This window comes from Cherax quadricarinatus, chromosome 44, assembly GCF_038502225.1.
Source record: "Cherax quadricarinatus isolate ZL_2023a chromosome 44, ASM3850222v1, whole genome shotgun sequence".
NCBI classification, from domain to species: domain Eukaryota; kingdom Metazoa; phylum Arthropoda; class Malacostraca; order Decapoda; family Parastacidae; genus Cherax; species Cherax quadricarinatus.
In genome coordinates, this window is record NC_091335.1 from 16227645 (window position 1) to 16253421 (window position 25777).

At 38.7% G+C, this 25777-nt stretch overlaps 1 protein-coding gene across 3 annotated transcripts in view; it reads left to right on the forward strand.

Moving 5' to 3' along the window:
* Positions 1-25777, forward strand: part of LOC128697447 (uncharacterized) — a 46915-nt gene that overhangs the window by 9418 nt on the left and 11720 nt on the right. For all 3 annotated transcript variants that reach the window (XM_053789116.2, XM_053789117.2, XM_053789114.2), the window contains exons 3-7: positions 1537-1641; positions 9143-9286; positions 13211-13342; positions 20773-20921; positions 22198-22302. In XM_053789116.2, the coding sequence (XP_053645091.1) occupies positions 1537-1641; positions 9143-9286; positions 13211-13342; positions 20773-20921; positions 22198-22302 (635 nt within the window). The remainder of the gene's footprint in view (positions 1-1536; positions 1642-9142; positions 9287-13210; positions 13343-20772; positions 20922-22197; positions 22303-25777) is intronic.

The window sequence follows — 25777 nt, forward strand, 5'->3', positions numbered from 1 at the left end:
CTACCCCTATCCCCCGCCCTTGGATTTCATGGGGATGACACCAAAGATGCTGCCCTGGGTGATACCAATGATTCCATCCCGGGTCACACCAACCCTAGCGACGCCTCTGCATACCCCTCTGGGTTTCCTTACTAGTTCTTGTTTACAGTGGTACCTTAGGATACGAAATTAATTCGTTCCAGAAGGCTGTTTGAGTGCCGATACCAAACGAATTTGTTCCCGTAAGGAATAATGTAAATTAGATTAATCTGTTTCAGACCCCAAAAAATGCACTTACAAAAGCACTTACATAATTGTTCGAGTTTTGAGTTGTTCATATCCCGAGGTACCACTGTATTTCCTCTTATCTCTACGGGGAAGTGGAACAGAATTCTTCCTCCATAAGCCATGCATGTCGTAAGAGGCAACTAAAATGCCGGGAGCAAGGGGCTAGTAAGCCCTTTCTCCTGTATATATTACTAAATTTATAAAGAGAAACTTTTTTTTTTGGGGGGGGCACCCTGCCTCAGTGGGATATGGCCAGTTTATTGAAAGAAGAAGTATATTTATTTATTCATTTATTGATGTATTTATTTATTCAATTATCTTGAACACAGTAACATGTACCAGTGAGTGTAACACTGTTTTGAATTATAATTACTATATGTAGTCTGCAGGCCTACATTGTCATCACAACATAGCTGATAAGACACTTGATGATTTTCACATTGTACATCCTAACAGGTAGAATTGTTCAGTCTTTTTGAACATCATTAATGGATTCCTAACTCTGTGCACAAATAACCTCAAAATGAAGAAACTTTTCGCCACACAGTGGCTTCATCAGTCCAGTACAAATCAGAAGGGTGTCAGGGTAGGAGGAGTTTGAGGTAATTAGTCCCTCAGCCTGGAGTCAATGTGTTCAGTCCATCAATCTTGTAGAAAGTACAACATAGGGCCGTAGAAGAGGTTTATATACTGTAGTCAGGTGAGGCCTCTTCCTGCTTTGCCTCACCTGACTACAGTATATAAGCCTCTTCTATGGCCCTATGTTGTACTTTCCACAAGATTGATGGACTGAACACATCGACTCCAGGGTGAGGGATTGATTACCTCAAACACCTCCTATCCTTACACCCTTCTGATTTGTATTGGACTGATGAAGCCACTGTGTGGCAAAATGTTTCTTCAATAAAGATTCCCATTAGTGTCTCAATCTTCAACGTGTTGGTTTTAAACCATTTATCACACCTCAAAATGAGTTAAGAATTTTTTTAATGGATGTAAGAAATGGCATAAAATATAATTGCAATAAAGCATAATCATACTCCCTGTGCTCAGACTATCACAAATGCTAAAGGCACATTTGGTTAATACATATTTACACAATTTCCATCCACCATCTCGTAAGATCCTAATTACAGTTGGGTTAAATAGACAAGGCTCCACAAATCAATATAGCAAAATTCAGTGACCTGCAACTTATGCAGTGAAAGGGTTAAATATGTAAATTCTTTGAAGTGCTTTAAAATATTAAACACTGATTATCCTTTTCAGGTAGAGTTGCTGAAGATTAAATACCGCCGGCTCCCTGTCTCCAAGAAAGTTAATTGTCCGGCAAAAATAGTAATGAAGGATGTTGTAAAGTTTCCTATGTTTAAGGTATTACAGAATACATTTTTGGAGTGGTTTTAGGGATTCACAATCCCTAATAACTTAAATTTCTGTTTTGTCTTGTGTTGTTCAACTTAATCTAATACGTACAGTACATCTTTTAATTCAGCTATATTATGTTATAGTGATGCCAAGATGTATTAATGAAGTACATAATAGTTTTAATTTTGTTTGCTTATAAATATAAAATACTGTACCTATACTCAACATTGAGTGATGCCAATTTATTTTGTAACACAACTGCTAATTTAATTTAATCATTACAAGTTTTACCCCTTCTGTATACATTAAGAAATTTGAAAAGAGGAACTTTAGTTTTTCTATTTAAATCACCCTGCCTCGGTGGGATATGGCCGGTTTGTTAAAAAAAAAATTTTTTACTTGAAGAATGTTATAACTTGAAATTTTTATAAAGACATACAAAGTATTAGTCAGAGGGCAGAAGAGGGGTTGTTGAGGTGGTTTGGTCGTTTAGAGAGAATGGATCAAAGTAGAATGACATGGAAAGCATATAAATCTATAGGGGAAGGAAGGCGGGGTAGGGGTCGTCCTCGAAAGGGTTGGAGAGAGGGGGTAAAGGAGGTTTTGTGGGCGAGGGGCTTGGACTTCCAGCAAACGTGCGTGAGCGTGTTAGATAGGAGTGAATGGAGACGAATGGTACTTGGGACCTGACGATCTGTTGGAGTGTGAGCAGGGTAACATTTAGTGAAGGGATTCAGGGAAACTGGTTATTTTCATATAGTCGGACTTGAGTTCTGGAAATGGGAAGTACAATGCCTGCACTTTAAAGGAGGGGTTTGGGATATTGGCAGTTTGGAGGGATATGTTGTGTATCTTTATATGTGTATGCTTCTAAACTGTTGTATTCTGAGCACCTCTGCAAAAACAGTGATAATGTGTGAGTGTGGTGAAAGTGTTGAATGATGATGAAAGTATTTTCTTTTTGGGGATTTTCTTTCTTTTTTTTGGGTCACCCTGCCTCGGTGGGAGACGGCCGACTTGTTGAAAAAAAAAAAAAATACATTACAGTAGATTCTTACATATCGCATGGGTTATGTTCTTGACATTGACATTATATATAAAACCTTGATATGTTAAGTGAAGAATATTCTGGATAAAGTAGAGTTGCATTCTTGACACCTCTACAACACTAAACCATATTTTTTAATTTATCTCATCAGAAGTAATAAAGTTTTTGTTATCTTACATTGTAGTTATCATTGTTTGTTGACGTAGTGTAATGGATTAGCACAGTGCATGTTAATAAGTACATATGGTATGTATTGCTAAAAAGCTATATAAAATAATTTTTTCATAGCTTAAATATGGTTGGTCTTTCATATTGATCTTGATGTCATTGGAGAGAGTTACTGTGGCCCTATTGGGCTGCAGTAGATGGTTCCAGTGTTGTTATTAATAGTCATAGTTCCAGGGCAGGAAAATTCCCAGCAGTAGCATGGGTGGCATACACATTTTTTATGTTAAATTTTATATTGTGCAGAGAGCTACACAATTTAAAATGTTTAACCATCCATAAGTAAGTAAATACTCTTGTGCAGGCTTACCTTCCTGTTCGCACACTTTTTTTATAGTACTACTTTTCTTTTTTTTTGCCTTTTATTAACCTGATCATAAGGGCATTAAGTGGAGCACATTACTTTGTTGTCTGTTCACTAAACATGGTAATTTTTCTATATTATTTATCTGTATTAACCATTTAGAGATTCAATTCAGCAGGTCACAATCAGGGTTACTCATTGCATGCTCATTTATCTTCACCTCATTGTCTCAAATTGAATGAATAGTTCATTCTCTAACACCAAACACATGTCCCATTTCCATGACCTTATCATCACATGTAAGCATATCTATCAACTCCAGATATTTTCAAAGAGGCATAGCTTCCTCAGACTTAATGGTGCAGATAATCTGGACAATTTCTATGGTTTCTCAGTGCTCTATGTGTAGGAAAATTGTGAAAAACTATTTTTATTATAGGTTAAAAGAACACATTTTTCTAAGTAGGATAAAACAAAGATAAATAAAATGTGATAATAACTTACCATTTTATGGTACGTTGAGGTTGGCAGAATACAACATGCTGCCAGCAACATTGTCATGGTACACAAAGTTTGTTTCTAAGGCAAATAGCTGAAGTCTTTTTTTTTAAATTCAGTGTCTGACACTATGTGCACTAGTTTCTTATGATACGAGATGTTTCTCAAGTGTTTTAGTACTCAAAACTTAGGAAACAGTTTAGCCTGGCATAGCCCCACATGGAATACAGTATTTTACAGTGAACAAGACACTCCGGTGTCGAGGACATTACCCCCCCCCCCCCCCCACTCCTCCCAATTTTGACTGGCTAAATTAAAAAAAAAAAAGATAAATGGTACTTTGGCTTCCAAGACTAAATAAATTTTCAAGACTTTTTTTTTTTGGGGGGGGGGGGAAATAGCATCTTCAAAGTCATAAAATACAGTATACAATGGAAGAAATTACAATAAAACGTGTGATTGCAAATACGTACGTAAAAATACCACAGTGAAAACATAAAATAAAACCTGAGTGCTTTCGTGTGCTGATGCACATCTTCAGAGGACTAGGAAGAAGAGGCAAGAGAAGCACATTTTAAATGTTAAACCCTAAGGTGACACCTCACTCAGAGAAGGTGACATCATCCAGTGAGGTAATACCTCACAAAAGCCTGTGCTACTCATACATTTGTCTAACATCAAAACAAATTGTTCATTTCACAAAGAACACTCACTGTATTTTTGTGAAAAATATTTTTACCTTTAAAGGTAAAGGGGATAAAAGAGAGTGCAGAAATTATAGGGGAATAAGTCTGTTGAGTATACCTGGTAAAGTGTATGGTAGAGTTATTATTGAAAGAATTAAGAGTAAGACGGAGAATAGGATAGCAGATGAACAAGGAGGCTTTAGGAAAGGTAGGGGGTGTGTGGACCAGGTGTTTACAGTGAAACATATAAGTGAACAGTAATTAGATAAGGATTAAGAGGTTTTTGTGGCATTTATGGATTTGGAAAAGGCATATGACAGGATGGATAGGGGGGCAATGTGGCAGATGTTGCAGGTGTATAGTATAGGAGGTAGGTTACTGAAAGCAATGAAGAGTTTTTATGAGGATAGTGAGGCTCAGGTTAGAGTATGTAGGAGAGAAGGAGATTATTTCACAGCAAAAGTAGGTCTTAGACAAGGATGTGTGATGTCACCGTGGTTGTTCAATATATTTATAGATGGGGTTGTAAGAGAAGTGAATGTGAGGGTCTTGGCAAGAGGTGTGGAGTTAAAAGATAAAGAATCAAATACAAAGTGGGAGTTGCCACAGTTGCTCTTTGCTGATGACACTGTGCTTTTGGGAGATTCTGAAGAGAAGCTGCAGAGGTTGGTGGATGAATTTGGTAGGGTATGTAAAAGAAGAAAATTAAAAGTGAATATAGGAAAGAGTAAGGTGATGAGGATAACAAAAAGATTAGGTGACAAAAGACTTGATATCAGATTGGAGGGAGAGAGTATGGAGGAGGTGAATGTATTCAGATATTTAGGAGTGGACATGTCAGCAGATGGGTCTGTGAAGGATGAGGTGAATCATAGAATTGATGAGGGAAAAAGGGTGAGTAGTGCACTTAGGAGTCTGTGGAGACAAAGAATTTTGTCTGTGAAAGCAAAGAGGGGAATGTATGAGAGTATAGTTGTACCAACACTCTTGTATGGGTGTGAAGCATGGGTGATGAATGTTGCAATGAGGAGGAGGCTGGAGGCAGTGGAGATGTCATATCTGAGGGCAATGTGTGGTGTGAATATAATTCAGAGAATTCGTAGTTTGGAAATTAGAAGGTGTGGGATTACCAAAACTATTATCCAGAGCACTGAAGAGGGGTTGTTGAGGTGGTTCGGACATGTAGAGAGAATGGAACAAAACAGAATGACTTCAAGAGTGTATAAATCTGTAGTGGAGGGAAGGCAGGGTAGGGGTCAGCCTAGGAAGGGTTAGAGGGAGGGGGTAAAGGAGGTTTTGTGTGCGAGGGGCTTGGACTTCCAGCAAGCATGCATGAGCATATTTGATAGGAGTGAATGGAGACGAATGGTTTTTAATACATGACGTGCTATTCAGGGAAACCGGCAGGCTGGACTTGAGTCCAGGAGATGGGAAGTACAGTGTTTACACTCTGAAGAAGGGGTGTTAATGTTGCAGTTTCATAACTGTAGTGTAAAGCACCCCACTGGCAAGACAGTGAAGGAATTAATGATGATGAAAGTTTTTCTTTTTCGGGCCACCCTGCCTTGGTGGGAATCGGCCGATGTGTTAACTCTTTGACTGTCGCAACCTCAAATCCTGAGGTGTCTCCATTGTTCCAGTCGACCAAACTCATAGCTATTTCTTTAGAACTCCATTTGTTCTATCGATTGAGTACAAGAATCTGCCCATTTACCGATTTCAACTACCCAATAACGTGGTCAGAAATTTGCAATTTGGCCAATTTCACGCAAATTAAAAAATATGCCAATTTCAAAATAGGGTCCAGAATAAACAATGCAGACATTCCTGCCTCTAAAATACCATTTTCTTTGTTCATCAGTCATGTCTAAATTTCCCTCTGATATTACTCTTGCTTTTTATTTTGAATTTTTATTCAGACAAAAAATAGAAGATTTACTATTATGTGGACTACTGCAGTATTGTAATAATTGTATTAATAATGTCAACCCATTCATGACCTAATATTAGAATGGCTAGTTGGACATTTATTGCACAATAACGTCATTTGTTTACTCTTGAACATCGGCAAAAATCAAACATTTCCCCTACTTTGAGCTCCATTTCAAGGTCCTTTTCATAGTAAAACCAATCAAAATCGCCTCCATTTCTATATGTTTTCCATTCTATCAAATGTAACTACGAAAACGAGAACATAACCATAAAAACTATACGAAAATACACCTCAAAATTGGTGTTTTAATCCAAAAACACAGTCGTTTTTTTTTTTCTCATTATGCACTGCTTGCTGCAGGATTTTTTTTATACAGCGCACACTGACCACACAGACCCATTCTCTCACATGTGGGCCTACTAGCTTTCTCCTGCTTGATTTGAAGCCCCTAGAATTTTTGAGTATATGTACATCAAACACATCGGCTTGTTAAACGTATAGGGAAGTAATTCATTGGTATTAGTTCATTCTTCACAGTGGACCGTTTTCCCTTACATGAATGAACAAAGCACTGGATTCTTGTTCATCAGATATTGCATATTTATGTTAAACTTTGGTCTCAAGAGATTTGCCAGTTTGCCCTAAATAAAAGGTATCACATCTATTACAAGGGATGAAGTTTACACAACCCAGTTGATTTAAAATTCTTCCAAGGAATCCACTGCATGGACCCATGTAAACCTACATTCTTTTTCCTAGGCATGGCAAGGTGGTAGGATGCCTAAACAGTTGATCTGAGGAATAACATAGCAACTATCAGTAAGTTTAAGGCCTACAAAAATTTGTATTGATATGTTATCCACAGAGAGGTCCTTTGTGTATGTCACCCACAGTTAAGGAGGTTGAAAACTTGAAATGTTAATGTGCAATACAGTGGACCCCGGGTTCACGATATTAATCCGTTCCTGAGAGCTCATCGTAAACCAAAATTATCGGAAAGCGAATCAATATTCCCCATAAGAAATAATGGAAATCAAATTAATCCGTGCAAGACACCCAAAAGTATGAAAAAAAACTTTTACCACATGATATATTAAGTTTAATGCAATATATTTATTTTTTTTATTAACATACTGGCCGATTCCCACCAAGGCAGGGTGGCCCGAAAAAGAAAAACTTTCACCATCATTCACTCCATCACTGTCTTGCCAGAAGGGTGCTATACACTACAGTTTTTAAACTGCAACATTAACACCCCTCCTTCAGAGTGCAGGCACTGTACTTCCCATCTCCAGGACTCAAGTCCGGCCTGCCAGTTTCCCTGAATTCCTTCATAAATGTTACTTTGCTCACACTCCAACAGCACGTCAGGTATTAAAAATCATTTGTCTCCATTCACTCCTATCAAACACACTCACGCATGCCCGCTGGAAGTCCAAGCCCCTCGCACACAAAACCTCCTTTACCCCCTCCCTCCAACCTTTCCTAGGCCGACCCCTACCCCGCCTTCCTTCCACTACAGACTGATACACTCTTGAAGTCATTCTGTTTCACTCCATTCTCTCTACGTGTCCGAATCACCTCAACAACCCTTCCTCAGCCCTCTGGACAACAGTTTTGGTAATCCCGCACCTCCTCCTAACTTCCAAACTATGAATTCTCTGCATTATATTCACACCACACATTGCCCTCAGACATGACATCTCCACTGCTTCCAGCCTTCTCCTCACTGCAACATTCATCACCCATGCTTCACACCCATATAAGAGCGTTGGTAAAACTATACTCTCATACATTCCCGTCTTTGCCTCCAAGGACAAAGTTCTTTGTCTCCACAGACTCCTAAGTGCACCACTCACCCTTTTCCCCTCATCAATTCTATGATTCACCTCATCTTTCATAGACCCATCCGCTGACACGTCCACTCCCAAATATCTGAATACATTCAGATAATAACAATAGAATAATCACAATAGAATAATTGACACTTAGCTTTAATGAAGATCTGGTGATGATTGATGGGATGGGAGGAGGGGAGAGTGTGGATGGTGTTAGCAGTTATAAGGGGAATCCCCCTCCATTAGGACTTGAAGTAGCAAGTCCTTTTCCGGGGTTACTTCCCTTCTTCTTTTAATGCCACTAGGACCAGCTTGAGAGTCACTGGACTTCTGTCACACGACATATCTGTCCATAGAGGCCTGTACCTCTCATTCCTTTATGACTTTCCTAAAGTGGTTCACAACATTGTCAGTGTACAGGTTGCCAACATGGCTTGCAGTAGCTGTCAGGGTGATTTTCATGAAAAAAGGTTTGCACTTCAAGCCACTTTGCACACATTTCCTTAATTTCAATAGTCATTAGCACCCTTGGTCTCGATGGGTTGGCACTAGAAGCTTTCTTGGGGCCCATGGTGACTTATTTTGCAGAAACAAGCACCAAAAATAGTGATAATATGGATAATATAGAATGTACCGAATGTATCCTTAGATGCGCGCACACTGGCTGGCTTGTAAACACTGGACACGTCTCGTATGAATCGTATCGCATACCGGGTTTTGTAACAGGAACCGAGGCACATATTTTGCGATATAATGCTTCGGATACCGGATTTATCGGATAACGATGGCTTCACGAACTGGGGGTCCACTGTATATGAGACTGTTCTTCTATATTTCTTCTTATTTATGCTTTGTGTAAGGCCTATTCTTTAAAAAAATATTACCACAGTTTTTTTTTTTTAACTGAATACTGTTATTACTTTGTAATAAGAAAGCATTTAAAGCTACACTATTGCAATGAGTTGTTTATTTCAGGTAGATAAACATACAGTGAATGCAAGAAGAATCAAGTCCCTACTTCTTCGTCTTGCTCTTAAGGAAAATCGTACTGAGGGAGAGCGTAGGATATACATCCAGCTACCAGAGGATTCAGATCATTGCAATCATCATAAGAATCCAGTATGTTTCTTATACGTATAACATTTTAATTGACATGTTTTTACAGAAACATACTAACTTGTCTAAAGGAAGATAAATTTGTTAATGTAATTACATATTTTATTGCTATCCTGAGTCTTGTCATAAGTGAACCTAGAGATGATGGCATAAGATATATCTCTGTGAAAGAGTTCTCTCTCTCTCTTTCCAGTGAATATGCACTCCCAGATAAAATCGTTTCCTCTTTAAATACAGTTTTCAAATACTACTGTATTCTTTAGATTAACCAGTTGGAATGTCATTGTCCTAAACAAAACCACGTACATGAAGAATTTTAAGATTCATTATATAATATAATTTAATTTATATAATCCATAGCATAATAATAAATTGCATATATCATCCTCTACTTTGCTTATTTTTATTTAAAATATCTTTTCAGTAGTGATGATCAGCATTGATCCCCAAAACCCTCTCCAGGTATAAATATTTACACTAATCAATTTTGAGAGTTAATATTTATGAATGCTTTCATTAAAAATTATTCTATTTTAATTCAGTGCCTAATGCATAATGAGACTAGAGGTTTCCCTGCTTAACAATGGAGATACATTTAACAGTAACCAGCTGTTTAATCAAAATTAAAGGTCATATATTGAAATGCATTTCCCATTATAAAACTGGAGATGTGTTCCTGAAAAATAGAATCCTGTACTGCATACTTTATTAACAAAAGTTTTTTCTCATTTCCCAGCTGTGGAAAATGGTCAGATTTCATAGCATAGTAATTATACATTGTTTTACTTATTTCCTTTACCTATTTATAGCTACAGGAGCAGAGCTATGTTTGTGGTGTCCCATCTTGGGGGTGGTATTGCAATCTATTACTCTAACCAATTATCTTGTATTAGCACCACTTGCTTTAGTGATGAATATGGAGAATACATTTTTGCTAATTTTACTGTAAAAAACCTTAAGACGCCTATAACAATCGGTGCCATTTACCGGATACCCCACACAAACATCCCAAATTTCAGTGAGAAACTAAAGGCAATAATAACAAACAGACAAATGAATAAGCACCACCTACTCTTAGCTGAAGACTTCAACATCAACCTTGGCCTACTAGATGATCAGCCTGTAACTGATTTCATCAACAATATGAACAACACACTTCTCATACCAACAATAACTAAACCAACCAGGCTCACTGAAACAAGTGCAACCATAATAGACCACATATGGACCAATATACTAGCCCCCCTTAAATCAGGGATAATCACAGATAGCACTACAGACCACTACCCTACCTTCCTCTTGACAAACATTAGTAAACCACTTATGTCATCTCTCACCCTAATCTTGCCACCCTCAACACCATTGTTAATGAGGAGCTGATCAAAATATCGACTTGGATGACAGCCAATAAACTTACGCTTAACACTGACAAAACCTACTACATTATGTTTGGTAGCAGAGCAGGAGATGCGCAAATTAACATTAAGATCGACAACACTCTAATTGCCAGGCATAATGAGGGCAAATTCCTAGGCCTATACCTCGACAACAACCTGAACTTCAGCACCCATATCCAACACATAACCAAAAAAGTATCCAAAACGGTTGGGATCCTCTCCAAGATACGATACTACGTGCTGCAAACTGCCCTTCTCTCACTATACCATTCACTTATATATCCATACCTCACCTATGCTATCTGTGCTTGGGGTTCAACTGCAGCAACACACCTAAAGCCAATAATAACCCAACAAAAAGCCGCAGTAAGAATAATCACTAAATCCCATCCCTGGCAACACACCCCCCCACTCTTCATAGATCTAAACTTACTCCCTGTTCAGTACATCCACACTTACTACTGTGCAATCTACATCTACAGGACCTTAAATTCCAATATTAACCTTGACCTAAAACGCTTTCTTGATAGTTGCGACAGAACCCACAGGCACAACACCAGACACAAACATCTCTATGACATTCCCCGTGTCCGACTAAACCTTTACAAAAATTCAATGTATGTCAAAGGCCCTAAAATCTGGAACACCCTACCTGAAAATTCTAAAACTGCAGACACATTCATCACCTTCAAAACTACCATCAGAAAACATCTTATCTCTCTGATACACCCTGTCAACTAATTACACGAATACCACCTGGTGGTTAACACTTACACTCACTCACCCATTTGACCATAAACAGAAATATCAATCTCAATCTCAAAATAATGAATCTTAACTAGTCATAAGTTGGCCTGTGATACTCCAATACTGAAACTATGTATAGTGCCAAAACAAAAGCATTCACATTGCTAAACTCACAAACTAGTATTCAGTCACTTAGCCATAATACCAACTTACCTCATAATTTTGTAATATTTTAAACTTAAGATTTAATTTAAGTCTGCCCGAAATGCCTAGCCATGCTAGGTGTTCTAGTGGTACACTCTGTAATTATTATTTTACTACATGTAAACCACACAATATCCAAATTCTGTAAACTTGGCATTGTAATCCTTATAGAGCATAAACTTTGAATTGAATTGAATTGAATTGAATTGAATTGAATTGAATTGAATATAATTTTTGAAAATTTTCAGTGGTTGTAGCACTTACTACCTACTATTTCAAGTTATTCCGTTCTTCCACCACTACAGTGGACCCCCGCTTAACGATCACCTCCAAATGCGACCAATTATGTAAGTGTATTTATGTAAGTGCGTTTGTACGTGTATGTTTGGGGGTCTGAAATGGACTAATCTACTTCACAATATTCCTTATGGGAAAAAATTCGGTCAGTACTGGCACCTGAACATACTACTGGAATGAAAAAAGTTCGTTAACCGGGGGTCCACTGTATTTGTAAAAAAATGTTTCCTAGTATCTCTTCAACTTTATTTTTTTAATTTATATCTGTGACCTCTTGTTAACCATGTTGAAGGTACTAAAACATCTCTATTTATTCTTTCATATCTTTCTATAACCTTACATGTTGCAGATGACAAAGACACACAAGCAGTAATTGGAAACTATTTAGACAATGTTTTGTCTGCACATCAGGCCTTTTCAGGTCTAATAGATCCTTCCTGGTGATAGTACAATATATAGGCAGGATAGAGGAATGTAGCACATTATAGTCAGGTATACACAAGATCATAAGCATAGAGTAGAGGAACACTACAGCAAACCTGCTGACCCACTATAGGCAGGTCATTTGCATTACTTTGTTGAATATACATTTTGAAGGTGTTCATGTTTTTATAAATAACAAAAATGCAGAATGCTGTATACAGTAAAATGAATGATGGTGAAAGTGTTTCTTTTTGGGGTCACCCTGCCTTAGTGGAAGATGGTCGGTGTGTTAAAAAAAAAAATTAACTGCATTCTTTACCGAGTCTTCGTTCATCTGTATTTTGTTTATAATATCAGCTAACTTTTTGTAGTGTTTTCTGTATGTTGAGAACTCTATATTAATGTCTATTTCACCCTTCAGATTTAATTTTCTTTTTTTTCAGTTTGTCTTTCAGTCTTTCCTGTCTTGTCTAATTTTGTTTTAATTTTGTCTTTCTCTTTATCAATTCACTCATTTTCTCTTTGTTGTTGTTTAGTGTGAAGGCATTTAAATTCTTTGACAGGTGTTTAGTTATGTAAACAAAGACCCTGTTGTTTGTTTTACCGTTTTGCCTCAAAGTCCATATAAAGATTCCTCAACTCAGGAATCTAGTGTCTCTCTTATATGTTAGGAGACACCATGAGGCATATTACTCTATTCCCTCTACCAAAACAGGTAGAAAATTTCATTCTTTCTCTAATTAGGAGAGGAAGCATGCATCCACCTTAGTAAGTCAGCTTAATGATGTTTACTTCCAAATTCATACATGCTATTCATACTGTGTTACTCTCTTAAATTCATTATTATTTTCAATTTTAGAATAGCAAGAGACCTCGGAGACTAAGAAAATTGAAAGATAATTCCAAGACCGAGCCTCCTCTTGAATTAAATACAGAGTTGAGCGACTCTCAGTTTACTCAAACCTTCAGAGTCACAAAATCTCTGTATCAGGTAAGGTTTTACTACCTGTTTGTTAAAGTATTATACTACACTACTGTATATGGAAGATGTTAAAATGTATTGAGGTGCTGTACAGGTAAACTTAATTGTTCATGGCTTTGGTATTCATGCAACTCATCTTTTGGTATATTCCTATGGATGGTTCAGTGAATATATCAGATTATTATTAATAGTAAGGAACTTAAAAACCTGCAAACCTTAGTTACCTGCACTGCAACATTAAAAATAAAAGGTTGCAAATCTAAAGCATAGGCCTGTCCCGTGTGGAAAAATAATAATATTGAACTTTGTGTCAGAGGAAAGAAAGTCTCCCTGAAAGCATTGAGTATACATAGTGTATAGTGTATACTACAGTGGCTCCCTAGTATATTGATGATAAAGGCTAAAGTGTCATTTGAAAACAGGTGAATTTGTAAATGAAGTGATAAGCCTATAGAGGCAGGTGCCAGAAGTCGCCAGAAACTTACCACAGGTCAGCTGTTTTTAATTAAAATCTTCCTGGCCTGCTAGTGTACTCGCATATAATCTAGTGATACCAGTGAATAGCAGAATACAGTGTTGTAGTAGCAACTAACCAGTATTATAATGGTACTTAGTGGAGTGGAGTGACTTTCATTAGTTTCTTTTTCTTGAAATACCAGACGTTACTGTGAATTTCATATAACCTGTAGTTACCAGCGGTCGCAATATACACAACGAGAAGCAATTATTACTACAGAAAAAGCGCCCTTCCTCCAAAATTTGCACCAGTCAACTATAGTGATAATATAGCATTTATTGTGGTGGAGCCGAAAAAAAAAAAAAATAGAGAAGCTAGATACAGCGATTGATAAACAAAGGTGGAGGCTCGACCGTTCGTCATTGTAGGAGTGCCAGCAGTCACCGGCTCTTCAACACGCAAGTTATACTTTTGTATCAATCAAATCACATATTACTCGGGTAGATAATTTCCAGTAGATCCTTCATGTGTTAGCTCAATTCACCGACCAGTATGGTTTAAATAAGTGACCCACTGATCAGATCAGATAGACTGGTCCGAACCCTTGACTGGTCCGAACCCTTGACTGGTCCGAACCCTTGACTGGTCCGAACCCTTGACTGGTCCGAACCCTGGACTGGTTTCAAACGGTTTCGTTGTGCACCACCTAGCAGGTTATTAATAGAATATTCAAGAGGTTGCTAGTAGAATTGCAGTAAATCAACCATTCAAATCATTATGAAGCTGTGTGTAGTCTGTGGTCAGTCAAACAAACGGGCTTCCACATGCATAAATTGTCATTTCTGTGGAAATTGGTGTCACGCCCCTTGTGCAGATATCCAAGAACTAGCTACAAGCAGTATTAAAACAGGGAAGTGTTTTTGGGTATGCCCAAATGAGATAAATCTGTGGACTAAAATCACAAGGGTATTAAAAGAGGTCAACATCAAAGCTGCTTTCATAGAAAACCTGGAAGCTTTCTACAACAGATGGGAACATAAAAAGTCCGGGCTGAATGGTACTGCCCTTGATACTGGCCATGAAGTCACAAACTGTAAGGCTGGAGATGATGTCCTGGTAGTCAGTAAATGGGGGGCTGATAGTGCTGTCCTGGGAGACAGTAATGGGGAAGCTGGAGGTGCTGTCCTGGGAGACAGTAATGGTGAAGCTGGAGGTGCTGTCCTGGGAGACAGTAATGGTGAAGCTGGAGATGCTGTCCTGGGAGACAGTAATGGGGAAGCTGGAGATGCTGTCCTGGGAGACAGTAATGGTGAAGCTGGAGATTTTGTCCAGGTAGTCGGGAATTATACGCAGGAAGGAATACATATGAATGACCTCATAGGGGACAGGAGCCATAGTAGGGAAACAAGTGTAGTCAAAGATAAGATAAAACCAATATTGCAAACTAGAAATACCGCAGGAAATAGCAAACAAGAGGACTCCACTAGCAATAGTGAGGATATATTACCAAAAACAAATGGTGGGAGCTCCATTGTTGGTGCTAGGGAGGATAGAAGTAAGACAGGGAAACATGCACCAACAGGGAATACAGTCACAGAAACCCAAGGCAAACGGAAACCAAGCCTGTGCACATACTATGCACTCGGTATCTGCTGGCATGGGAAATCTGGAAAAACTGATGGGACGTGCAACTATGACCACCCTAGGAAATGCCATGCCCATATGACAACAGGAAAATGCAAACTCCCTTCCTGTAAGCTTTTTCACCCTGAACTGTGTACCTCTTCAGTACAGGAAAGACTATGCTATAACTTAAATTGCCAGGCATACCATCTAAAGGGGACAAAAAGATACAAAACATCCAGGCCATGGGAAAACCTGGGTAGCCACAGCCACTCAAGAGGGAGAGTTTTTTTAGTGCCAGGAAGGAAAAAAAACTGGCAGGAAATGGCAGAAATCGTACACCAAATCCAGTCATTCCTGGAGTGGAACCACAGTCGATGGCCTCCACTCCAAACCAACAGATACAGATACTAATGCCGGAAAAAAAATCCCCCCCCAGTACCAACAATACCACCAGTCCGATAACATTCTTCTTTGCAAATATACAGGGTCTAAAGCCAGCAACAAACAACAAAATACCTTTCATCCGTGGACTGCTTGCAGAGGCAAAGGCAATGTTCGCGGCTTTCACTGAGACCCACATAAAGGATCACTTGGACAACGAAATATGGATCCCAGGTTACAACCTATACAGATGTGACAGAGTGAACAGGCAAAAGGGGGGGGGTTGGCCTGTACATTGCAGAGTCACTTGTTTGCACAGAACTGCTAAATGCCTCAAATGATGTAGTGGAAGTTTTAGCAGTAAAGGTCGAGAACCAAAACCTAGTCATTGTGATAGTCTACAAGCCTCCGGATGCAACATCCCAGCAATTCCAGGAACAGCTGTTAAAAATTGACCACTGTCTGGAAAACCTTCCAGCTCCTGCACCCAACATCTTGCTCCTGGGGGATTTCAACTTAAGGCACCTAAAATGGAGGAATATAGCAAATAATATTGTTGCAGTAATAACACCAGGAGGCACCTCTGATGAAAACTCACACTCACGCGAGCTTTTAAATCTCTGCACAAAATTCAATTTAAACCAGCAAATAATAGAGCCTACTAGACTGGAGAATACACTAGACCTCATCTTCACTAACAATGATGATCTGATAAGAAATATCACCATATCAAAAACAATATACTCAGATCACAACATAATTGAGGTTCAGTCATGTATGCGCGGAGCCCCAGACCGACATAATGAGATTAGTCACGAGGGAGCATTCACCAAATTCAACTTCAATAACAAAAACATAAAGTGGGACCAAGTAAACCAAGTCCTAACCGATATAAGCTGGGAAGATATACTAAGCAACACAGACCCCAACTTATGCCTAGAACAGATTAACTCGGTAGCACTCGATGTATGCACAAGGCTTATTCCTCTAAGAAAAAGGAGGAGTAGATGTAAAACAGAAAGAGACAGGCGCTCCCTTTACAGGCGACGGAAAAGAATAACAGAGCGGCTAAAAGAGGTCAATATATCTGAAATGCGTAGGGAGACACTGGTCAGAGAAATAGCAAGCATCGAACTTAAGCTAAAAGAATCCTTTAGGAGTCAGGAATCGCGGGAAGAACTAAAAGCCATAAATGAAATCGAAAGAAACCCAAAGTATTTCTTCTCCTATGCCAAATCAAAATCGAGAACAACGTCCAGTATTGGGCCCCTACTTAAACAAGATGGGTCCTACACAGATGACAACAAGGAAATGAGTGAGCTACTCAAGTCCCAATATGACTCAGTTTTTAGGAAGCCGCTAACCAGACTGAGAGTCGAAGATCAAAATGAATTTTTTATGAGAGAGCCACAAAATTTGATTAACACAAGCCTATCCGATGTTATCCTGACGCCAAATGACTTCGAACAGGCGATAAATGACATGCCCATGCACTCTGCCCCAGGGCCAGACTCATGGAACTCTGTGTTCATCAAGAACTGCAAGAAGCCCCTATCACGAGCCTTTTCCATCCTATGGAGAGGGAGCATGGACACGGGGGTCGTCCCACAGTTACTAAAAACAACAGACATAGCCCCACTCCACAAAGGGGGCAGTAAAGCAACAGCAAAGAACTACAGACCAATAGCACTAACATCCCATATCATAAAAATCTTTGAAAGGGTCCTAAGAAGCAAGATCACCACCCATCTAGAAACCCATCAGTTACACAACCCAGGGCAACATGGGTTTAGAACAGGTCGCTCCTGTCTGTCTCAACTATTGGACCACTACGACAAGGTCCTAAATGCACTAGAAGACAAAAAGAATGCAGATGTAATATATACAGACTTTGCAAAAGCCTTCGACAAGTGTGACCATGGCGTAATAGCGCACAAAATGCGTGCTAAAGGAATAACAGGAAAAGTCGGTCGATGGATCTATAATTTCCTCACTAACAGAACACAGAGAGTAGTCGTCAACAGAGTAAAGTCCGAGGCAGCTACGGTGAAAAGCTCTGTTCCACAAGGCACAGTACTCGCTCCCATCTTGTTCCTCATCCTTATATCCGACATAGACAAGGATGTCAGCCACAGCACCGTGTCTTCCTTTGCAGATGACACCCGAATCTGCATGACAGTGTCTTCCATTGCAGACACTGCAAAGCTCCAGGCAGACATCAACCAAATCTTTCAGTGGGCTGCAGAAAACAATATGAAGTTCAACGATGAGAAATTTCAATTACTCAGATATGGTAAACATGAGGAAATTAAATCTTCATCAGAGTACAAAACAAATTCTGGCCACAAAATAGAGCGAAACACCAACGTCAAAGACCTGGGAGTGATCATGTCGGAGGATCTCACCTTCAAGGACCATAACATTGTATCAATCGCATCTGCTAGAAAAATGACAGGATGGATAATGAGAACCTTCAAAACTAGGGAGGCCAAGCCCATGATGACACTCTTCAGGTCACTTGTTCTATCTAGGCTGGAATATTGCTGCACACTAACAGCACCTTTCAAGGCAGGTGAAATTGCCGACCTAGAAAATGTACAGAGAACTTTCACGGCGCGCATAACGGAGATAAAACACCTCAATTATTGGGAGCGCTTGAGGTTCCTAAACCTGTATTCCCTGGAACGCAGGAGGGAGAGATACATGATTATATACACCTGGAAAATCCTAGAGGGACTAGTACCGAACTTGCACACGAAAATCACCCACTACGAAAGCAAAAGACTTGGCAGACGATGCACCATCCCCCCAATGAAAAGCAGGGGTGTCACTAGCACGTTAAGAGACCATACAATAAGTGTCAGGGGCCCGAGACTGTTCAACTGCCTCCCAGCACACATAAGGGGGATTACCAACAGACCCCTGGCAGTCTTCAAGCTGGCACTGGACAAGCACCTAAAGTCAGTTCCGGATCAGCCGGGCTGTGGCTCGTATGTTGGTTTGCGTGCAGCCAGCAGCAACAGCCTGGTTGATCAGGCTCTGATCCACCAGGAGGCCTGGTCTCAGACCGGGCCGCGGGGGCGTTGACCCCCGGAACTCTCTCCAGGTAAACTCCAGGTAAAGCCAGACCTGAGAGTTAAGTATCAATCTGACATTTACTATCATAAAAATAATTAATCAGACAGGTAGGGGTGACAAATACAGGTATGAAAAGACCAGTAGTAATAAAAAAATATACATACAGGAGGGGTTTGGGATATTGGCAGTTTGGAGGGATATGTTGTGTATCTTTATATGTATATGCTTCTAAATTGTTGTATTCTGAGCACCTCTGCAAAAGCAGTGATAATGTGTGAGTGTGGTGAAAGTGTTCAATGATGATGAAAGTATTTTCTTTTTGGGGATTTTCTTTCTTTTTTGGGTCACCCTGCCTCGGTGGGAGACGGCCGACTTGTTGAAAAAAAAAAAAAACATACAGTTGGAGCCCCAGCATATAATGTTAATGTGTTCCTGAAAATTCAGTGCTTGGAACTGATTTTACCCTAGAAACCTATGGGAAAATTGATTCCAAGTAAACAGTCTTTTTCCCAAAGGCTTTTTATTTGATATTTTACATTCAGCACTGTTCTTTGTGACTTAAATTGTTTAATTAATGGATACAATTCTTCTTCTTTCAACAAACTGGCCATATTCCACTGAAGCAAGGTGGCCCAAAAAGAAAAACAAAAGTTATCTTTTTAAATTTAGTAATGTATACAGGAGAAGGGGTTACTAGCCCCTTGCTCCCGGCATTTTAGTTGCCTCGTACTACACACATGGCTTACGGAGGAAGAATTCTGTTCCACTTCCCCATGGAGATAAGAGGCAATAAACAAGAACAAGAACTATTAAGAAAATAGAAGAAAACCCAGAGAGGTGTGTATATATATATGCTTGTGCATCCAAGTGTAGTGTGACCTAAGTAGAAGTAGCAAGATGTACCTGAAATCTTGCATGTTTATTAAACAAGAAGAAAACACCAGCAGTCCCATTATGTACAACAATTACAGGCTTCTGTTTTACACTTACTTGGCAGGACAGTAGTATCTTCCTGGGTGGTTGCTGTCTACCAACCTACTACCTAAAGAACAAATCATATTAATTAAACAGAGCAGAGCTACAATGCTCAATACTCTTTTCATTTTCTCTCCACTTCCTCTCTGTTGTGATTGAATGTGGTGTGGAGTGAAAGATGTACAGGGGAGAGCTCCAGCTGCCCTCACACCTCACCTGCTGATGTACCTCACACACATTAGTAGTGGTAGCAACTACCATTGAACATAGTAAATCCACAGTTTTTTACCAGTCACTGCCAAGCAGTTATGAGCCCTATACATAAATGAATAATCTGAATGCATATAGTAAGAAACTAATGAGAAAATATCTTTCTTATGAAAAAACAGTAGGTAAATATAGTGGTTTTCCATGGGGAAATGGAACAGAATTCTTCCTCCGTAAGCCATGTGTGTCATAAGAGGCGACTAAAATGCCTGGAGCAAGGGGCTAGTAACCCCTTCTCCTGTATATATTACTAAATTTAAAAGGAGAAACTTTCGTTTGTCCTTTTGGGCCACCCCACCTCGGTGGGATACGGCTGGTGCGTTGAAAGAAAGAAAGAAGAAATATAGTGGTCCAATTATCAGAAGAGTATGTAACTTGTTCATAAGTAATTAATTGGTTCCAATGATGGGTTTCTTTGTGGATACTGAGACAGTATTCCAGAGAACTGAATTAGAATATTGCAAAGGATAGATACGAAACAGCTATACAATGAGCTTTGCAGTCTAGAAGAAGGTGGTATCAGTCAATTAATTCCAAAGAGGAACAAAAGATCTAACAACATAAAGGCTTAATAGGTGCTGGACAGCCATGTAAAAAAAAAAAAAAACTTACCTGCAGTCTTAAACATCATGTTATTAATATTTGTTTTTAATAGTTTTTAGTAGGAGAGTGGCAGAAGGAAGTTGTAGAGAAGATGGTGGAAGCTGGACTGCCTGTGGCTGAGCTAAAGCAGTATGAACAATATGTTTTGGCTTCATTGTACTATTTTGGCTCTAGTGAAAATTTAGCCACATCATCTTCAAGGTGAGTTGTGACAGATTATAGTATACTTATGAGTCTCTAGAAAGCTACTGTTAGCACAGATCTGACCCTAATATCATTGCACCATGTTCTTTGTTTTCTTGAGCTGGAATGATCAGACTAGCAATGTGCCATCAAGGTGTGTCAGGAATTGAACTCTAATTGAAACTTGATTTTCAAGAGTGACCTAACTTCCAAGTGCTTTGCATTGATTGCTATTGACCTAAGTGCACCCAGCCTGTAGTAATCTCCACAAAACACTTGGTGCCAAGTTATACTTGTTAATCTACAATCATTTGTAGGGCAGGTCTCTATGTGACCCCTGTCAGGTATTGTATTTCTTGTCATGCTGCCTAGGCTGGGTGCTGCCATCTGTGGGCTTAGTTCTCCTAAAGCTGGGTCAACAAGATGCTGTTTCATTCTCTCTACCTCCTCAAACCCAGCAACACCACTTAATTCACTAGGTGGCACCTAGGTGGCACCTTGGTGGCACCTTGGTGACGCTTCTCTTTTCTTGACTAATTCTAGCTGAAGGGGCCACATGTTTAAGCACACTGATGCAGGTCTTTGTTAATAGTAGTTTTCTGTCATAATTTTTTGCTGTTGCAAAATTATTAATGGTGTGTATATTTATTTAGGTAGTAGGTTGGTAGACAGCAGCCACCCAGGGAGGTACTACCGTCCTACCAAGTGAGTGTAAAATGGAAGCCTGTAATCGTTTTACATGATGGTAGGATTACTGGTGTCTTTTTTTCTGTCTCACAAACATGCAAGATTTCAGGTACGTCCTGCTACTTCTACTTACACTTAGATCACACTGCACATGCATGTACAAGTATATATATGCACCCCCTCTGGGTTTTCTTCTGTCTTACCAGTTTTTGTTCTTGTTTATTTCCTCTTATCTCTATGTATGTTGTAAGAAGCAACTAACATGCTGGGAGCAAGGGGCTAGTAACCCTTTCTCCTGTATACATTACCAAAGTTATAAAGAGAGACTTTTGTTTTTCTTTGTGAGCCACCCTGCTTCGGTGGGATATGGCCGGTTTGTTGAAAAAAAAAAATATACATATATGGTCTAGTGTATATATAGTATACACTATACAAGAGGATGTCTTAGGCTAAAATTTCCAGGTATTGGACTGAATTAGATATTCTGGGCCAAACACTTGGATAATCAAAACACTAACTTTCAGTGATGTCATAATTATGTTGGTCTAGCCATTAAAACCCTTTTTGCCATCTTAGGTTTTTTAATAATGCTAATTTTTTTTAACAGGTTCAAGATGAAGACTATTGATTTCCTGGATACTGTTCTCAAATTTTCCGACTTTCTCATAAGACAACAAGAAAAGTATCTGAGCTTGCCAACACTAGAGGAGAGGTTAGTAAGAAATACCAGTGAAACTGTATCCTATTTATAATTGTACTGTTTGTAAATCTCTGTCATAAATGTACTATAGTGTCATAATCCATGCTCCTAATATGTTGTATGTAATTTTCATATATGTATTGAAGTTGATACTGAATTTGAATTTTATCACCTGTTACCTTTGGATACATTAGATACATTACCTAATACAGTAGTCCCTTGAGTTATGATATACTCTCATAAAGGAATTTAGTTTTGAGTTAAGATGGAAAATTTGATGAGATACAATATATATTCGATGACCGGACTGGTGTGGGTGGGCATCAACCCAGAGACAAGAGAGGATGAAAAGGTCTTAAATGAAGTGAAAGTGGAGGGAGTGTTGGAGGTAAATGGGAGGGAGGAAGGCAGGCTGAGGAAGAAGGGAGATGGTACCTTTATGAATCTCTTCCCTGCCCTGCCTGCACTACATGCCCCATCCTGCCTTGCCTACAGTGCCTGCCTGCTCTGTCAGTGCCTCTGGAGATTGCAAGCTAGAGTCTGTGCTTGTTTACCACTCAGAAAATCCAAGAGGGTTAAAAAACAAGAGCAGGTTGGCTGTCTTCTGGTATTTTGGAATGAATTACCATAAAAACCATATGTTTTGAGGTATGAGTTAAAAAAGTTTTGAGGTACAATACGTCTTCTGGAATGGATTAATATCATAACTTAAGGGACCACTGTATTATTATATTCATGGGAAGCCACAAAATTAATCAGTCATACAGCGCATGGAGAATACGAGGAAATTAGGTTTGATCTGAGGAAGTAAACAAAAGTCTCAGTTCCTTGGACTAAGAGCTCTTTAGCATCTATATACTCTCATGAAAGGTAGGCAGAATTCATTGCAGAGTATAAGCTGCAACAAATAGAGGAGTTTTATAAAACTAATACTTCTGTGTTAGATATTATACAGGATGTCCCAAAGGTCTCCATACATAGGGACTGTCAACAGTTTTAGCAAAATGTAACTTTATTTACAGATTATTCTCTACACGATTCCCATTTCTTTGTAAGCACATGCAGATGTGCTTCTCCCACTCATAGTAAACTTGTTTTAACACATTTTTCAATAAGCTTGACAACAGTGTCATATGTAATGTGTTTGCCATCTTAGTTATTGCAAAATTCAAAAAGGCTGGAAGTGTTGTAGACCAAATGTGTTAACATGAGTTCACTACGAGTGGGAGAGGTGCATCCATGTGTGTTTACAAAGAAATGGTGATCATATAGAAAATATTCTGTAAATAAAGTTACATTATGCTAAAATTGCTAAATGTCCATATGTATGGAGACCTTTGAGACACCCTGTAGTAGAGATACAGTACTTAATACAGATAGAATGTCACAATAACATGACTGCAACAATCTGCAACTGACCAGCAATTTGGAGAAGAAACTTTAGACAACATATAGGTCTGTCCTAACCCATTATAACAATAATGGTTCAGGATAGACTGCAATTTGATCTAAAGTACCCTCACTAAACTGTGGATCATTTATGAATATACTTAATAGTTTAGCTCTGTTGCTGCATTACTTGACATTATACTGAATGTGCTGCTTCACGTATACTTAAAACTTCATTTATTTATTTTTAACAGGTCAGCCGTTTCTTACCATATCATTCATCTCCCACCAGTATAGGATCACCCAAAGGAAACAAATAACCATCATTCATTCATTTCACCAGAAGTGCATAGACATCACAGATAATTTTGTGAACCCCAGAAATGCAACATGCCTACCCATTCTTTAAAGGATTTAATTCCAGATAAATGGGTTTTCTCCATGCTTGTCATAAGACACGACTGAAATGCTGGGAGCAAGGGTCTGGTAACTCCTTCCTCTGTATAAATTACTAAACTTAAAAAGAAAAACGTTTGTGTTTCTGTTTAAGTTTAGTAAAAAAAAAAATTGTTTTTCTTTTTAGGTCCTTTAACCCTTTCAGGGTCCTTCCCGTAGATCTACGGCTTTGCGTTCAGTGTCCAAACCGTAGATCTACGTCATGAGCTCAGCTCACTCTGATAAACTGTGAGTGGTACACTTGGGCCTAGATATGAGAGAATACATCTATGTGGTATGTGTGCACCACATAAAACAAATCCTGCAGCACACTGTGTATAATGAGAGAAAAAAAACTGAAACCAAGATTTTCGATTAAAACAGCAACTTTGCAGTGTTTTTTCGTATGTTTTTATAGTTGTATTTGCAATTTCTTGGTCTCATTTGATAGAATGGAAGACATATTACAGAAATAGAGATGATTTTGATTTGTTTTAGCACCGGAAATGGCTTGAAACTGAGCTCAAAGTAGCAGAAATGTTAAATTTTTGTCGATGTTCAAGAGTAAACAAACGACCTCACACGTCTAATACACGCCAGCTGGTGGATCTAATACACATTCACAAATGTGGTGATGATATTTATACAATTATTACAATATTGCATAACAGTAAATCTTCTATTTTTTGGTGTGAATAAAAATTCATTATGTAAATAAAAAATAAAAATGGGATTTATTTGTAAAGCCTCAAAACATAACTAATGAACCAAGGAAATGTTAGTTTAGTGCCAGGAATGCCTACATTGTTTATTCTGGATGCTATTTTGAAATTGGAATATTTTGAACTTTGTGTTAAATTGGCCAAATTACCAATTTCCGATCACTTTATTTTGTAGTTGAAACAGTTGACTTGGTGATTTCTTGTGCTCAATCGATAGAATAGAAGTAGTACTAGTAAAATAGCTAAGAATTTGGTCGACTGGAATGATGTAATTGGCCTAAAATGGAAGTCAAAGTCGGCAAAATCGCCGATTCGTAAATATCGCTGACACATCAAAATTCGCGAGAGCATAATTTCGTCAATTTTCCATCAAATTTCGTACTTTTTGTTTTATTACCTTCGCAAAAAGATTCTCTACCATTTCATAAGAAAAAATAACAAATTTTTTTTTGGAAAATTCTTGGACACTGGGGCACCACTTCAGATTTGGGCCTTGGACCCTGAAGGGGTTAAGAAAAAAGGAGAGATGATGTTAAGTAGAAAGAGAGAGAGATGCTCCCTATACACGCGAAGGCAAAGAATCACAGAGCTGCTGAAAGGGGCCAGTATATCAGAAATAGGAAAGGAGGCCCTGATCAGAGAAATAGCAAATATCGAACTTCAGCTTAAGGAATCATATAGGAGGCAAGAAACACAAGGACAACTTGAAGCTATAAATGAAATTGAAAGAAAACCCAAAATACATACTTCTTGTTGTATGCCAAATCTAGGGCAAAATCAATATCCAGTATTGGACCCTTGCTTAGACAAGAAGGGACTTACACAGATGACAGCAAAGAAACGAGTGAGATACTGAAGTCCCAGTATGACTCAGCATTCAGACTGAGTCGACAATCTAAATGGAATTTTTTATGATCGAGTCTCAAAACTTGGTTAATTAA